The sequence below is a fragment of the Leopardus geoffroyi genome, chromosome D2, assembly GCF_018350155.1.
Source record: "Leopardus geoffroyi isolate Oge1 chromosome D2, O.geoffroyi_Oge1_pat1.0, whole genome shotgun sequence".
Lineage (NCBI taxonomy): Eukaryota > Metazoa > Chordata > Mammalia > Carnivora > Felidae > Leopardus > Leopardus geoffroyi.
The window spans coordinates 62,806,630-62,823,869 of NC_059334.1; the positions used below are offsets into that span (position 1 = coordinate 62,806,630).

The following is a 17,240-nucleotide window of genomic DNA, read 5'->3' on the forward strand; positions in this document are numbered from 1 at the left end:
AAATTTTGGAAGCAACACAAGTGCCCATTGATAGATGGATGGATAAAGATGATGTATCATATACATACAACGGAATATTATTCAGCCATAAAAATGAATGAAATCTTGCCATTTGCAACAACATGGATGGACCTAGAAGATATAATGCTAAGTCCGTCAGTCAGAGAAAGACAAATATAATATTATTTCACTCATATATGGAGTTTAAGAAACAAAACAAAAGAACAAAGAAAAAAAGAGGTAAAAAACCATACACTTAAATATAGAAAGCAAACTGATGGTTACCACAGGGTAGGTGAGTGGGGGCATGGGTGAAATAGGTGAGGGGGATTAAATGTTTATTTTGGGAGACAGAGATTGCAAGTGGGAGAGAGGCAGAGAGAGAGGGAGACACAGAATCTCAAACAGGCTCCGCACTGTCAGTGCAGAGCCCAGTGTGGGGTTTGAACTCATGAACCATGAGATCACCACCTGAGGTGAGATCATCACCTGAGCTGAAATCAAGAGTCGAACACTTAACCAACTGAGCCACCCAGGCACGTCAGTGTTGGGGATTAAGAGTACACGTATCATGAGTAATGTATAGAACTGAGTAATGTATAAAACTGTTGAATCATTATATTGTACATCTGAAATGAATACTGTGCATTAATTATACTTGAATTAAAATAAATTTTTTAAAACTACTGGTTATAGCTTACTAAATTGATTTCATGACCAACTGATGGGGACCGCAACTTAAAGTTTGAGAAGCCCTTAAGTCTAGATGATCTCTCTTTTTTGTACAAGAGAATGTTTAAACCAGAGATGTTTACAAGAATTTATTTTATGCAGTTATTATCAGAAATATACAATGGCACAGAATGAAGTTCACTGATAACTGAAAATTATAATAGGAGAAAAATCTATGAGGAAGTTAAATTACATTCCTTTTAATCTTCCCCAAATCTAGGCAGCAACTCTATTGCATTGGTGAATGGGTAAGACAACGGCTCTCACTTTGTCTTCTGCCAACAAGTTGTCATAGTGTTCCCTGTACGTATCAAGGTCTTCTTTGGCTTTCTGGATGGCCTCTGAAGTCTGGTTCTGTAATAACACCAAGAATAGGCAATTGGAACTAAGTTTTTCAGGATAAACAAAAATATTGGGGATATTAAAAATAACAACAAATTTCCTAGTATAAGATAAATGTGTCAGTGGAATATCCATTACAGATAAGATTTGTAGAAGAAAGTAAATCAGTTGGAGATTTTGAAAGAACAAACATCTAATCACCTGTTTCTAAGTATAGCCAGGCCTGCATGTGAGTGTGTTAAGTGACGAAAGGAAGTATGGATGATGGAATTGCACAGTCTTGGGGTTCACATGGAGCTGGCTTCTGAGAGACTGAATGTATAAACAATGGCCAGACTATATATACAAATAGGACTCTGACCCACAACCCCTGTAGCAACTAGCCAGGAAGCTAAACCATATCCTCAGCAGCGAGCAACCCCAAACTGCCAGGACTTGGTCAGTAACTTTCAGCTTTCCTAATTTTTGCCGCCATTTCCAGTTTAGGACCAAACAGACAAAGCCAAATATGCTCCCCAAATTAATCACAGAGTTTGTCTGCCTTCTAATTACCTTGCCCCTGGCTTCCCCATGCCAACAACTTCTAATCAGGGTGCATCTGAAGCCCTTTCTTCTTTATTATAAAGCTTTCCCACCCCCTGCCTGCCTATGAGTGTCTGCCAAACACAAGTGATGGTGGCTGAACCCTTACTATACCAAGCTCTGAATAAATAGTCTGCTTATTGTCATCTAGATGGTCTTAATTTATTTCCACAGTTCCAATTCCTGCTGTTTTACATTCTAATGGGTGACTTAGGCATGTTAGCAACTCTCCTCAACTAGGAAAGAAATCCAGGACCCTGCAGGGTTGTTATGAGGATGGTTGCATTTAGAAGGTGCTTTACATATGCTATTTAATAGACTGTTAGCAAAAACTAAGTTCATATGTCATATATGATACTCTAAATCATTCATACATAAATGTTCTTTATTAATACTACCAATAAAAGCTGACACCTTTTGAAAATTATTATGTGATAAGCATTTTGCATTCATTGTCTCTTTAATAAGACTTATCTATTCAACCCCTATTTATTAGGGTTTTTCAGAATATGACAGCTTTTCATTCTATAAGCTAACCTGTTACTCACATGCTTAGTAAAACGTAGGGTTCCAAATGATCCAGAGAAGACAATACTCCCAGAGAAGAGCTTACAAATAGCTTAAAAGATTCTATGTCTTGTCCAAGGTCCCACAGCCAGTCAGTAGTTAGAAGCGAGTCCTTCCAACCATGAAGCTATATTGTCTCATTTTATACATCATATATCATATCAAAGTTACACAGTTCTTTTGACTAAATGGTTACAGACACGGAATCACATAACTTCATGAACAGACTACAGCAGGTGCTTTCATCTGACCCTGGAGCAAAGTCCCTGGCAGGGAGCCAAGGAACACACACAGCTAAGAGGGATGTGCAAGAAGGGAAGGGCCAAGGTGTGTCAGCTCTGGTTATACTCAAGATATCAGATACTGTCCTTACTTTCTCCGCCTGCTTCTTTATAAGGTAGTTGTTTAGGAATGCTTCTCTGGAGCTTATTTCTTCATCCAACAGCAAAGAAAAAACGAGGTTATTTATTTTCAGTTCCTCCTGTGGAAATATTTCAAAAGGTGGGGAAGATGATCACTACTTCTATTTGAGAAATGATTTTCTACTGAGGGCCACAGACTTGGCACTCATCAAGCAGATTCATGACATACAAATAAGAGAAATTCTTTTCAAGGAAAAGGGAATATAGACAGTTGCACTAACTACTCAGTTATTTTACCTTTTCCAGCTTTTCATTGTAAGGTGAAATATATATACAGAAAAAATACACACAACAGCGTATAGCTTGAGTTATAAAGGTAAAACACCCTTGCAATCACCACACAGTTCAAGAAATACAGCTTTCCCCTTCCATGTGTCCCCTTCACAGTCTCAACCCCAGTAATAACCACCTTCCTGACATTCATAATAATCACTCTCTTGTGTTTCTTTATGCTTTTATTACCCAAGTATATCTCTAGGCACTAGAGCGTAACTTGTCCATTTAAAAAATTGCCACCTGAAAAATAATCTCTTAAAATCCACAGATTCCCTTCCCTTCCCTTCCTTTCCTTTCCTTTCCTCACATTTACTTGTAGTTTTACCTAATCTGGGTTTTGCTAACTGCATACTTCCGGTGAGTTCATCAGTATCCTTCATCTCATGTACTGCCTGAAAACTGGCAGCTGATCAGAGGCCTGATCGGACCCATGTGTGATCCTTTTGGCAGTACCGTAGGTGATACTATGTCCTTTGATCAGGAGACACATACTGTTGTCTGTCTTTTTGTGATGTTAGTAATGTAGACACTGCATGCCCAGGCCCATTAATCCATGGAGAGTTGTAGGATGGTGATATTCTATTTCTGTAGTTCCTTTTTTTTTTTTTCACTTTATTCATTAAAACTCCTTTGTAAATACACAGATGCTCCTCCTTATCTGCAATGTAGTTACCTAGTGGTACAATTCATACAGGAAGGCAGAATCAATTCTCGACACTCTCTCTGTCAGTTTTCAAATAATGAATTGGTTGTTATCGTCTGAAGGTGAACGATAGGCATTTTTCTTTTTAAAATACCGCAAATTCACTAATTTAAACAGCTTTGGTGGGTTTCAGGTAATTGTAATGATTATCATTGTTGAATCTTAAATTATTCCCTTTACGGGAGCTTTTAAAATTGGCTCCTGAGTCCTTTGGATATTATCTGGTAGTCTTTGATAGTTTCTTCATTATTTTGTATGAAAAGATGTTCTAAGCACATCTTTTTAAAATAATAGCTTTATTAGTATATATTTCATACAATTCACTCATTTCATATAAGTCACTTTTCACCCATGTTGTAGCACGTTAGTACTTGTCATTGCCAAATAATATTCCATTATATGGATAAACCATATTTTATTTATCTATATGTAGTCATTGGACATTTGGATTGTTTCTACTTTCTGGCCATATGACTAACGCTGTTCTTATGCCTAGTTCTGGGGCATTCATTACCAATCTCCCCCGACCCAACTACCATATACACACTCCCTCCCTGTGGGGCCAGTGGTTATGTTCATCTGTCTGTGGCCATGACTCCCCAGGAGCAGCCCCTCTCTCAAGGCTACAGCTCTTGCTGGTAGTGGTAGTAGCTCCCTTCCCTTGCCTCGTTAGATTTAGAAATGTTATGGGCTTCCCACTGTTTCTGGTCTCTTGGCCATTCCTTGCTGTTTCCCTTAACCCTGCCCATACCTCAGTAAAGAGTCCCTGCATTAAACCCTCTTCAATGTAACTCTTTCAGTGTACCATTCCTATTGGGACCCCGAGGATAGAGACATCCTCTTAGAGGTTCCCTTATCTTCTTTCATCTTTTTTGGTTGACCCCTCTTGCCTTTAGAGACACATATAAATTTTCAAGATCTTGTGTTTCTCAAAATATCATTATTCTCCTCTTACACTCAAATGATAGTTTGGGCAGTGTAGAATCCAATGCTAGCAATAATTTTCCCTTAGAATTGAAAGGCTTCACCCCTTGGTCTTCTTGTTTCTAGTTACTGCACACTTCATTTATATTCTTACTGTTGAATCAAATTAAGCCAGATTTTTCATTGGCTCTTTGGGTCAGATGGACTATTCATTCATTTAACACATAGTATGAGCCCAGCCCTTTGCTGGTTGCTGGAGATATAGGGGTGAACAAGACAGAGTTCATGGAACTTATAGTTTTGGGAGCATTAAAAAGTAATCTCATATAAATTAAAATTCAATTGCAGTAAGTAATAGAAAGTAAAACGTCAGAGCATATACTAGGAAGCTCTAACCTAGTCTGAGGAACTGGCTTGTAAATTGGGACCTGAAAGGTGAGTAGATACAGGTCAGGAGGCAGAGCCAGGAGGAATGGGCACACTGCTGTGCTCAAGGCACCAAAGGGAGTGTGGCCAGTGAAGACGGATGGGGCAGAGGTGAGGCTGGAGCAGGAGCCAGGCCCACATGAGCAGGAAGGTTGTTGGTCTTTTTCCTAAGAACAAAGAGAGGCCCTGGAGGCTCCTTAAAATAAAAGTCATGGGGCATCTGGGTGGCTCAGTTGGTTAAGTGTCTGACTTCAGCTCAAGTCATGACCTCATGGTTAGTGAGTTCGAGCCCTGTGTCTAGCTCTGCACTGACAGTTCAGAGCCTGCTTTGGATTCCTTGTCTCCCCTTCTCTCTCTGCCCCTCCCCTGCTCACACTCTCTCTCATTCTCAAAAATAAATAAATAAACATTAAAAGAAAAAGTCATGTAAGTAAAAGCTTTTATTTACCTGGTTGACAACCATCTCTGCCTTTACTCTCCTTTCAAAGAGTCTTTTCAAATGTTCATCAAAATTCTGTGTGCTTTCTTGAATGGAATTTTGAAGTTTCTTCATTTCTGCTTCTAATGACTGAAAGGAAATCAATAGCAAAGTTAATGTTTAGGAACATTAAATGCTGCAAGGAAGTGGTGTTCACATTTTGCTGCAAGGGTAGGGGAAGGACAGGCCTTCTGAAGTGCTCTGGGCCTTCCACTCTCTTCAACCAGAGATGTTCCATTTGGATCTGTTTAATATACTGTGAATCTGAGATTTGTGCTTTAAAAAGATTATGCTGGAAAAAAAAAGACATAACTGATCATGGCTAATGATCAGGCAGAATAAGGCCTAGTAAAACAAATTACAGCAAATCTTTCTGGAAAATTCTTACTCTCTCTATATAAGACAGAAATTTCCAGGCACACAATCTGACCCTAAAAATCTTGATTTTTTTTTTTTTTAAAGCCGTGATATATCTTCACGGAATTTTTTAGATTTTAAGGAAATAAGGAGTGAGTGTATAGATAAAGAGGTAGAGGCAGAGATAGACTTAGAGCTAAGCAAGAGTAGGTGAGTAGGAAACTATAAATTTATATATTTTTTTCATGGAAAATACCACATTGGTGAATTTGTTTACTTTTTAAAATATAATTTATTGTAAAGCTAGCTAACATACAGTGTATCCACTGTTTTGGGAGTAGTTCCCTGTGATTCATCGCTTATATACAACACCCAGTGCTCATCCCAGCAAGTGCCCTCCTCAATATTTTTAATGTTTATTTTGAGAGAGGGGGAGAGAGAGAGAGAGAGAGAGAGAGAGTGCATGTGCAAGAGGGACCGAACAGAGGAGGGGCAGAGAGAGAGGGGGAGAGAGAAAATCCCAAGCAGACTCCATGCTGTCACCACACAGCCTGACGCAGGGCTCAGTCTCAAGAACCGTGAAATCATGGTATGAGCCAAAATCAAGAGTCGGACGCTTAACTGACTGAGCCACCCAGGCGCTCCTAAACTTATATTTTTAAAGAAAACAATACCTGTAGTTCAATCCTAGACATACCATTACAAATAATTTTTATCTTTAAAAGTTTTTGTAACTTAAAATTTTTGATATGACTTTAAATTTACAGAAAAGTTGTAAGAATAGTACAAAGAATCCCCACATAGTTTTTACCAAATTAATCAAATGCTAATATTCCAAGGCATTTGTTTTATCACTTGCTCAATCCCTTCTCCCTCTCTCTCCCTATCTCTATCTTTTTTTCAACCATTTGAGAATAAGCTACAGACGCTCAAATACAGCTGAGTCATTTTGTAGACTGTCACTCAGTTTAGGTCTGTCTGATGTTTTCTCATGCATAGACCAGGTTATACATTTCTAGCAGGAACACTACATAAATCATGTTGTATCCTTCTCAGGGCACCACATGAGGAGACATGATGTTGGTTTATTTCATTACTGGTGATGTTAACTGGTCAAGCATTGTCTGCCAGTGTCTCTATCATACAGTTGCTATTTTTCCATTTGTAATCAATTTGTGGGAAGATACTTAGGAACCATGTAAAAATCTTGTTCCTCATCAAACTTTTATCCACCAGTTTTAGCATCCACTGATAATTCTTCCTTGAATAAATTATTACTATGGTGGTAATAATACATTATTTTAAGTTAACCTGAAAAAGCTAAGTTCTATCTATGCTGGTTTAATGAAGTGAGAGACAAATTCTGGGAAGGTGATGGAGAGAGTTTAGCTAGATGTATAGAGGCCCTTGACACAAGGAGAAACACCACCCAAATGAAGCTAATGAAGCAATGAGGAATTATTAAAATAAAACAAATACAGAAAAAGCACACTTCAGGGCCAGTTTGTTGATCATAATTTATGACACTATCTCATAGGAATGGAAACATCCCACCGGTTATGGGCCCAGTAGCTGTGTATCCAGGCCCTGTGTCCCTGGACAATGGTAGCACCATCACATGGCCAAGGATCCCAGCCTACCCCTCTCTCCGGACAGAAAGGAACTTTTTCTAATGTCAGAACAGCCTTTTGCTCTGTGTTTCAAACACCCCACATTCTTTTCACTGCAGGCTCTTCTCATGTGCTTTTCCATCTGTCTGATCTCCATTCCCTGCTCTTCAACCTGTCATTTTTTCTCATTCTTCTAACGTGAGCACCAAAGTCACTTTCTCAAGTAAGCCTACTTGGGTCCCGTCTTAGGCACTATCTTGAGCCTGAGAAGCCTGGAACGGGATTCCAGTGTATGTGATTTTGGGAGGGAGTGCTTTTTCAGAGACATCTGTAAACGGGGGGAAGGGAAGCAGCCAAGGAAGGGGCAGAGGCTGAGCAACGATGTGCCCTTAGGTAGCCCAGCCTTTGCCTGATTCCCAGGGGATAAGGGTAATAGAGAGGCTCCACTGAGCTGTCCCAGTTTGGGTCAAGGGGGCTGGACTTTTGCATCCCCATGTTATCAGTCAGTCACAGGCTGTTCTGGATAACCTTGTGTGGTACAACAAGGATGCCCCCTTGATGAGCCAAGGGCAAGGTGCCAGAGGTCTCAGGTCTGAGTCTTTATCTTTAGCATGCATAGCGGTAAGGGGATGGGCACGCCAGCCTGTAAAGGGGGCCTGGTGAACAGCAGTGGCCCCAATCTCAGTCAGTGCCTCTGTGTTTACTGTCACAGATGGCACCTGGCCATCTGATTTATTGCATTGTAGTTAAATGACTATTTTGTGAATGTCCAGTTAATATGTAACTCCCTCCCCCCCAAGACAGCACCGTGAGGGGCGAGGGCTGTGTCTGTCTAGTCAGCAAGCGTCCCCCAGGATCTGGCACAGCCCCCAGCCCACAGTGGGAATCAAAGGAGTATTTGTTAAAGAATTAGGTGTCACTTTTCCTCAAACATCCCTGGGAAAATCTAATTTTAACTAAAAATGTCTGCATCAGGTGCTGAGAAATGAGAAGCAGGGAGATGGGAGATGGGACACTAAAGAGGAGGGTATGGATGAACAGTGCAGAACCCATGAGAACAAGAATTTCTCCCAGCCCTGGACAAACACATGGCTTGCAATTTAAGAAAGTATTATTGGGGCGCCTGGGTGGCGCAGTCGGTTAAACGTCCGACTTCAGCCAGGTCACGATCTCGCGGTCTGTGAGTTCGAGCCCCGCATCAGGCTCTGGGCTGATGGCTCAGAGCCTGGAGCCTGTTTCTGATTTTGTGTCTCCCTCTCTCTCTGCCCCTCCCCCCGTTCATGCTCTGTCTCTCTCTGTCCCAAAAAAATAAATAAAAGTTGAAAAAAAAAATTTTTTTTTGAAAAAAAAAAAAAAAAAAAAAAAGAAAGTATTATTGTAGTTGGCCAGACTACAGGCTCTTGAGGATGAAGGTGGTAAATCCCCAGGCCCTTGGTCTGTGCCTGGTACATAATAAGTGTCAATAAATTTATCGACTCATTCAAGAAATATTTATTGAGTGCCCATGGATCAAGCATAGTTCTCAAAACTTGAAATATAGTAAAGAGCAAAACAAACCAGTTCTCTTCCCTCACATTACATTCTAGTGGAGGAGGCAGGTAATATATACACGAGTGCAGGGGAAGCAGGCCAGGTGGGGATGAGCACTCTGGAGAACACCAGAGCAGGGTGTGGGGGACAGAGTGGGACTAGTGAGGAGAGAGTTTGCCATGTTATTTAGGGAGATGAGCTGATGACCAAGTAGAGATCCAAAAGAGGTGAGACAGCATGTGGCCAAATGGGGCGAGAGCACCCCAGGCAATGGCCACAGCATGTCAAGTGTCCATGGCAAGAATGAGCTGTGAGTGTGGGAGTCAAGAGTTCACTGGGGATCCATGGAGGTCCGCGAAGCCAGTGCAGTAGACACACTTAAGGATGGGGAGAGTGGTGGGAGAGAATGGGAAGGGTACAGATCAGGGGAGGGGAAGAGCAGGGAAACGGATGCCATAAATCAGGTAAGAAATGACACTATTTGGATTAGGGTGGCAGCTGTCAAGGTGCCCAAAGAGGAGCCCCTGGCAAATCATAAAGAAGGGACTTGAGGTGCAATGTCAGGCAGTGCTGCTTCTGGGGAGAATGAGGCAGAGTGGAAGACGGAGGTGCCTCCAGGAGACTTGGGGTAAAGGGAAAGAAGGAAGGCAGAAGTGAACATTAAGGGTTCTGCAGAAACAAAGAAAATCATGAAATCAGAAGACACACTGGCCTCTTCCCCCTGAAATAAGAATAGTCCTACATGAAGAACTTTATATCAAATTGATAATGTCGTCCACACAGAAGGGAAAAAGAAGATTCATCCAAACAAATTCTGAATATAATGTGCAGGTGGCCCACCCTCAGTGGATATATCCTAAGAACAAAAAGAGGTGCAAGGAAATCTTAAAACCTACCAAGAAGTTTTGCTTTTTGTAGAGGCATTTTAGGCATATTGTAGGACTGAGCAAATGAATAAATACATTTATAGTTGGGGAACTAGGGTTTGTGCCGAGAAAGGAGATCTAAATACTACGTTGGAATTGGACGTAATAGTATGAAGTTTTCAAATCATTTTATGTATAGTATGATGTTTTGATACCATATATATATAATTCAGGAGAAAAATATAAAACACAAATGTGGCAATATTAAAAACTGGAGGGTATAGGTATATGGTATATAGACAGTACTACTCATGTAACAGTTCTGTACATTTGAATAATTCTAAAATAAAAATTGGCAAATTTAATCTGGTGTTAGGAAAATTGGTGGAGGTATAAAATGAAATAAGATTTGCCATGAATTGATAATTGTTGAAGCTGGATGGGGGGGGTCATTCTACTATTCTCTCTACTCTTTCATATATTTGATATTTTCCAGAATACAAAGGCTTTTCGAAAAGATCGGGAGAAACTGGAGACAATGAACACAGATTTTGCTAGGTTTTTTTTGAGGAGACACTGGGCAGTGGATTGAAAGGAAAGTGGGGTCCAGAGAGTTATTTTTTCCTTTTAGCTTATTTTGAAGTACATTCAGACTAACTCAAAAGTCACAAGGATCATAGAAAGAATTCCAGAATCCTCTTCAAAGGAGTTTTTTTTTTTTCTTTTTCTCTTCTAAAAGATGAGAGATGTATCCAATGTATAATATTACAACATGTGTCTATGCTGAAGGGAAAAACTGATGCAGGAAAAAGGGGAAAACTGCAGGAGTAACAACGTTGAATCGTAAGGTGGTAGGGGATTGGGTGCACAAGTGAAGGACCAGCTCGGGCAGATGCAAGGCCATTTCATCCTTAAGAGACAGAAAGGCAGGAAGAGTCTATGGATTCTAGCGCAGGCAGAAGATAGATGTGGAGGTGGAAGAGTAAGGCAAATCTCTTCTAGTTGCTTCTCTCCTCCCAGTGAAATAGAAAATAGGGTAAGAGTGCGTTGAAGAGGTCAGGTGTTGGAAGTTTGAAGACAGGGGAGAACATGTGACACAGTCCTCTAGGATCTGGCTACTTAAAGCACAGTCCTCCGACCAGCAGCAGCTGCCACCAGGTTGCTTGTTAGAAATCTCAGGATCCTACAGGTGTGCGGTTTCGAAGGGGTACATGCACCCCAATGTTTATAGCAGCGCTATCGATAGTAGCCAAAGTATGGAAAGAGCCCAAATGTCCATCCATGGATGAATGGATACAGAAGATGTGGTACATACATATACAATGGAGTACTACTCAGCAATCAAAAAGAATGAAATCTTGCCATTTGCAACTACGTGACTGGAACTAGAGGGTATTATGCTAAGAGAAATGAGTCCGAGAAAGACAAATATCATATGACTTCACTCATATGAGGACTTTAAGATACAAAACAGATGAACATAAGGGAAGGGAAGCAAAAATAATATAAAAACAGGGAGGGGGACAAAACATAAAAGACTCTTAAATATAGAGAAAAAGAGGGTTACTGGAGGGGTTGGGGAGTGGGGATGGACTAAATGGGTAAGAGGCTCAAGGAATCTACTCCTGAAACCATTGTTGCTCCATGTGCTAACTTGGATATAAATTATAAAAAATAAATTATAGAAAGAAAAAAAAGAAATCTCAGGATCCTTCCAATTCCTCAGAATGACAGAACTGAATCTGCGTTTTTGACAACATCCCCCAGGTGATGTGGACTAAGCTAGGGGAAAAAGAGAACAGTGTCACTGAACAGCTCTAAGGACACAATAATGATTAAGGTCATTAGAGGGAAACCAGTCAGCAGGTGTAGGCACAGAGAAGGACAAGTACTGGCTTTAGTCAAGGCTGGCTTTTACCCACTGAGTGTGACCAAGGAACAGGGAAGTGGGGACACAGGCAGCAGACTAATTTCACAATACGAGACCATGCAATAAATGCCACCACCTTAGGCATCTAGAGTCCCCAATGCCTTCACATTTTTACTGCATTCAAGACTGCTCATTTTGGCTTTTTGGTAAGTCCTACCTTGGGATGAAATGTTAGGGCACTGTTAGAGGACTGCCGTGAATAAAAGCGGGAACAGGTTAACAATAGGTTTAAAGAAGTTGCTCATGAGATACAGCCACTATAAAGCTGACAAACTGTCCTGCCTGAAATGATGGCATGGTTTTACTTTCTTCACAGAGGAATAAATTTTTTTTATTTGGTTGTATACCATCAGCTTTTATATCCCTATTATAATTGTAAGCAATTTTAATGTTGGAATGTTTCTTGGTGATGCAAAGAGATAAAAATAGAACTGCATTGCAGGTATCTCAAATTACAACTGTAAACTACGCGCTGTGTTGATTATGTCATTCTTTTGTCAAGTCCTTTCCTTGAGATTGAGAGCAAATCAAGCAAGAGTATTACTAAACTGAAACAGATGTAGAAGATAGAGAGCAGTGCCTACAATATACTATAATACATGTTCACTAAACATCTTAAGAATTAATGGAGGACCAAATGAATTGTAACTATGTGGGAAATATTGAAATCAATAAGAACTTAAAAAAAAAACACAATCATTGCAATATGTTCTTTCTGTTTGAAATTGTGTTAACTCTAAGTTTATCTCTATCCACTTCCCCTAAGTCTCTTGAGAATTTAAGCTGAAACACTATCCTGGAGCTACTCAAGATACTGAGGGAATAAAGAACACTCAATTTTAAAAGATACTGAAATGAAACTTGGGTGGGGTACATTACTTCCTTGCTCTTCTGACCTTTCTATATTTCTCTCTTTCTTCATTTAACTCTTTAACTTTCTTCTCATATTCTTTAAATTGTTTCCTCTCTTCTTCAGACCATACAGCATCAGGTTTTGCCATGAAAGCAGGTTGAGGAATCACCTGAAGATATAAAGGAAAGCATATACTGTGCCTCAAACATAAATATAACAGTACAGTGAAGGTTCAGGGTTATCATTACAGTTTAATTATTTTTAATGTTAATTCATTTTTGAAAGACAGAGACAGAACACAAGCAGGGGTGGGGCGGAGAGAGAGGGGGACACAGAATCTGAAGCAGACTCCAGGCTCTGAGCTGTCAGCACAGAGCCCAGCATGGGGCCCGAACTCACCAACCGCAAGATCATGACCTGAGCCGAAGTCAGATGCTCAACCGACTGAGCCACCCAGGTGCCCCATCATTACAGCTTAAATAAAGAGCCCTGGGATGCCTGGGCGGCTCTGTTGGTTGAACATCTGATGCTTGATATTTAGCTCTGGTCATGATCCCAGGGTCATGGGATTGAGCCCCACATTGGGATCTGTGTTGAACATGGAGCCTGCTTGGTATTCTCTCTCTCTCTCTCTCTCTCTCTGCCCCTCCCCTGCTTGAGTGCACGCATGCATGCATGCTCTCTCTCTCTAAAATTAAATTAAATTAAATTAAATTAAGCCCCAAAGACTTTTAAAGAGATACAGTTCTTCACATTGGCATGATGATGGCCTGACACTTTAATGAAAGGATATGAAAAAATGTTACAACTATTTTTCTGTGACATAAGCGAGAGTGGGCAATTTGGGATGTACACCGATTCTTAAGTGACAGGTTCAGAGGTACATGTTGATATCTTCATAGCTAGAACTGGATCTGAGCTCCAGGGACACCTATGGCAGGTATCAAATGGAATGTTTCTTGGTATATCCAGAGAATTATGGGTGCAGTGTTAATCCTGCTTTCTATAGAGATAAGAACCACTATGGTTGCCTGTTTTTGTTCTTTTGTTTGCTTTATGTCAGATGAGAAGGCAAGCCTGGGGTTTCAAATTTCTTATTTGCCTGATGTGGTTTGTTTATGAGGTACTGTATATTTGTAGCTGTAGAATTTCTAAGACTCAGGTTATTATAGACAAGAATGATCAGATTTAAGTAGCTCTCTCTACCCCATTCCACCTTCCATAAGAATGTCCAGAAATCTCACCATTCTCAAAATATCTTCCTTCTTGACTTCCAGAACTCCTCCCATCATGTCCATCAGGGCTCGGTGCCTTGTGTCAGGACCCTGGAAAAGAGCCAGGGTCAGGGAGGGCAGCTGAGACAAAGATCTGTCCCTCTGGTGGCACCAGAGGCGGCCTCCCACCCAGTGTTAGAATGACTGCATTTAGAACTGGGGAGGGTGGCAAGTGGCATGGAGGGAAGAGGAGAAGGAGGCCACGGAGATTCCAGTGATCTCTGACCATGTCAATTGCCTTGATATGTTTCTACAGTGGAGTACAAGTACGAGACTACTGAACCAAATTGGAACAAGAATCCCTAAAGGAAAGGGGGTCTTAGATATGTCTGAGCCAAACTGCCTACCCGTGTCAGAAGCCATTGCTCCATTTTACTGGTCACAGTAAATTGCGTTTTGTTTTTTTGCCATGGATTAACAAATCTGTGAGCTGTAATCTGAAAGAGAAAATGTAGTTTCCTGCTGTTATTCTTACAAAATTCAAAACAAACCTTCTTTCCACACATCAGGGAAGAGGTTAGAAGGTACCAAGAAGATAAAGGAACCATCCAGATTTCACAACCCATTTCCTATCTTGGAACAAAGATGAGATCTAGAATGAGAGGCTTGGGAGAATTGATTGCTCCTTCTCTATTAGCTCTCAAAGCTGTTCTCTGCCACTAAAGAGATTATAACAGGGATCTGATTTAGAGGAGGGGGCAGGAGGAGGGTTCAGAGAAGTGTCCTCTAAGCCAAACCCTGTAGGGTGGGGTTCCTGAGAGACCAACAGCTTGGAGTATTCAAGGAGTCGTGGGAATGCAAGTGTGGCTGGCCCAAAGCAAGATGGTGAGAACAGCTGAAGAGGAAGGGGATGGGGTGGGCAGACAGGAAGAGGCATGTTTCCTGAAGTGAAATGAGCAGCCACTGTGGGGTTTGAAGCAGGGGAAGGACATAAGTTTGGCTTGTAACGAGCTCACTCTCCTCACATAGAAGGGATTAAAGAAGAGGTTAATTATCCACATACAAAGACTGCCCACAGCAAGACCTTGGTGAGAGCGGCAGAGTAAAGTCCTTGCTATCACCATGCTCCAGGGTTTTTGATTACATGGTGAGGGTCTGGTTCTGGAAGAAATGATATCCTTAAACAAGTACAGTGGACCTCAGAGGTAAGGATGTGTTCTGAAGGATAATAATTTGGGTTCAGACTGCAACTCTGTCATTTACTAGCTCTGTAACTGTGGTCAAACTACTTTAACTCTCTGTGCCTCACTTTCCTCACCTGTAAAAAGGAGGTAATATTAGTATCTACCATATAAGGTCTTATAATGAAAAATTAGTCTCAATCTATTTAGGGCACTTAGAATGGTATCTGGCTTTTAACAGGGGCTGTATAATGTTTGGTATTATTTCTAAGCAACACTATTACCTTTTTGTCCCAAAGTAATCAAGCTGTTTTCATATGGGCAAGGATTTTTTTTTTTTTTGGTATTTTCTAGCATTTCTTACTTTTTAGAAATAAAATATGGTTATATTTTAATTGTTTTCTTTAAGCATTTACTTGTAACCACCTGGGGCCAAACACCTTTTAAGAAGGCTGCCCAACCTTTTGGGATGAGCACTGGGTGTTGTATGGAAACCAATTTGACAATAAATTTCATATATTGAAAAAAAATTAAAAAAAAAAAGGAAGGCTGCCCAGTGAGCCCCGTTCCTCTGGTCAGTGCCTTAATGACCCAGATAATTCCTAGAGCTTCATCAGCCTTTCTCCCACAGCGTGACCCAACCTTCTTTGGTACAGGTACCAGACCTACGCTGGGTTAGGGACCTCTTCCTAGGCAAATGTGGAACCAGGACTAAGAGATTCTAGTTGGGATCAGTTGTTTGCTTAAGTGGGGAGAAATAAAGTAGAAGCTGCTGGAGGAAGGTGAAATGCAGAGAGAAGTGAGCTAAGAGATAAAGAAAGGGTACTTCTTGACTCCCCTCAAAGTTCCAGTCTTTGGCCCCTGCTTCCTTCTAGGCTTGGTGTCCAAATCTTCCCTAGATTCCATAGGATTCACAAAAGAAATTCTCATTATTGCTGAGGCAATGGCAACTGTTTTTTTTTTTTTCTTGTGACCAAGACTGCTACCTAATATAGTCACTTCCAGTAGTGTGCACAAGAAAATGAGTAACTAAGAACATGGGGGAATGTTGTGAGAAAGAAGGGAAGGGATGACACAGGTAGTCAGTACCTCTTTGTCTTCCACAACAAGGGTTCTCTCTGGCTTCTCGCAATCATCAAATTCTGGTTGCCAGACCACTTCTTCTAAGTCCAGATCTAAAATAATTTCTTGAATTCTTACATTTCTTTCCTTCACACGTGCAATTTCAAACTCTTTTTGTTTATATGCAGCATCAAACTCATTGTTGAAAATAGTTTTCACCTTGTAAATGACATCCTGAAATAGCAATATGATACTGTGAACACATCACATTATATGGTAACATGATCTCATGTTTTTACCTTCCCGCCAAATCAATTTACAAACTCTCAGCAAGTTAATCATTCTTTTAAATTTTTTTTATTTATTAAAATTTTTAATTTTTTATTTATTTTTAACTTTTTTTTTTTTAAATATGAAATTTATTGTCAAATTGGTTTCCATACAACTCCCAGTGCTCATCCCAACAGGTGCCCTTCTCAATGCCCATCACCTCCCTCCTACCCCCCATCAACCCTCAGTTTATTCTCAGCTTTTAAGAGTCTCTTATGGTTTGGCTCCCTCCCTCTCTAGCTTTTTTTTTTCCTCTCCCCCCACCATGGTATTCTGTTAAGTTTCTCAGGATCCACATAAGAGTGAAAACATATGGTATCTGTCTTTCTCTGTTTTATTTATTTTTGAAAGAGACAGAGACAGAGACAGAATTCCAGCAGGGGAGGAGCAAAGAGAGAGGGAGACACAGAATCTGAAGCAGGCTCTAGGCTCCGAGCTGTCAGTACAGAGCCCAACTTGGGGCTCAAACCCATGAACCATGAGATCATGACCTGAGCCAAAATTGGATGCTCAACCAACTGAGCTACCCAGGTGCCCCAGTAAGTTAATCGTTTTAAAAGATGGTTTATATTAAGTCATTTCTTGGTTCAATAACCCACAGTGGCAGCGGTAGGATTAAGGCAGTGATATAACTGTTATACCACATTCTACTTCCTGAAATGTTAGCCGTAACTCAATGTGCAGGTATGCTGATAAATGCTCAAGTAGGCAATGGGTACTAGGAGACTCCCGGCTATTCTCTCAACTTTTGTGTATGTTCCAAAAAAAAATCCATCCTAAAATGTTTAAAAAGCAATATGTGATATTTATATTGGGAAATGTCTCTTCTTTGAGACCTGGTTTGGGGGAGATGTG

At 40.6% G+C, this 17,240-nt stretch overlaps 1 protein-coding gene across 4 annotated transcripts in view; it reads right to left on the minus strand.

Moving 5' to 3' along the window:
- CFAP43 (cilia and flagella associated protein 43) overlaps window positions 1–17,240 on the minus strand; it is a 122,097-nt gene that overhangs the window by 15,343 nt on the left and 89,514 nt on the right. For 3 of the 4 annotated variants that reach the window (XM_045438814.1, XM_045438813.1, XM_045438812.1), the window contains 7 exons: window positions 16,083–16,289; window positions 14,220–14,309; window positions 13,843–13,923; window positions 12,642–12,767; window positions 5,423–5,542; window positions 2,597–2,704; window positions 1,000–1,086 (listed from right to left, as the gene is read on the minus strand). In XM_045438814.1, coding sequence (XP_045294770.1) covers window positions 1,000–1,086; window positions 2,597–2,704; window positions 5,423–5,542; window positions 12,642–12,767; window positions 13,843–13,923; window positions 14,220–14,309; window positions 16,083–16,289 — 819 coding nt within the window. The remainder of the gene's footprint in view (window positions 1–999; window positions 1,087–2,596; window positions 2,705–5,422; window positions 5,543–12,641; window positions 12,768–13,842; window positions 13,924–14,219; window positions 14,310–16,082; window positions 16,290–17,240) is intronic. The other variant, XM_045438815.1, reaches the window with a different exon arrangement.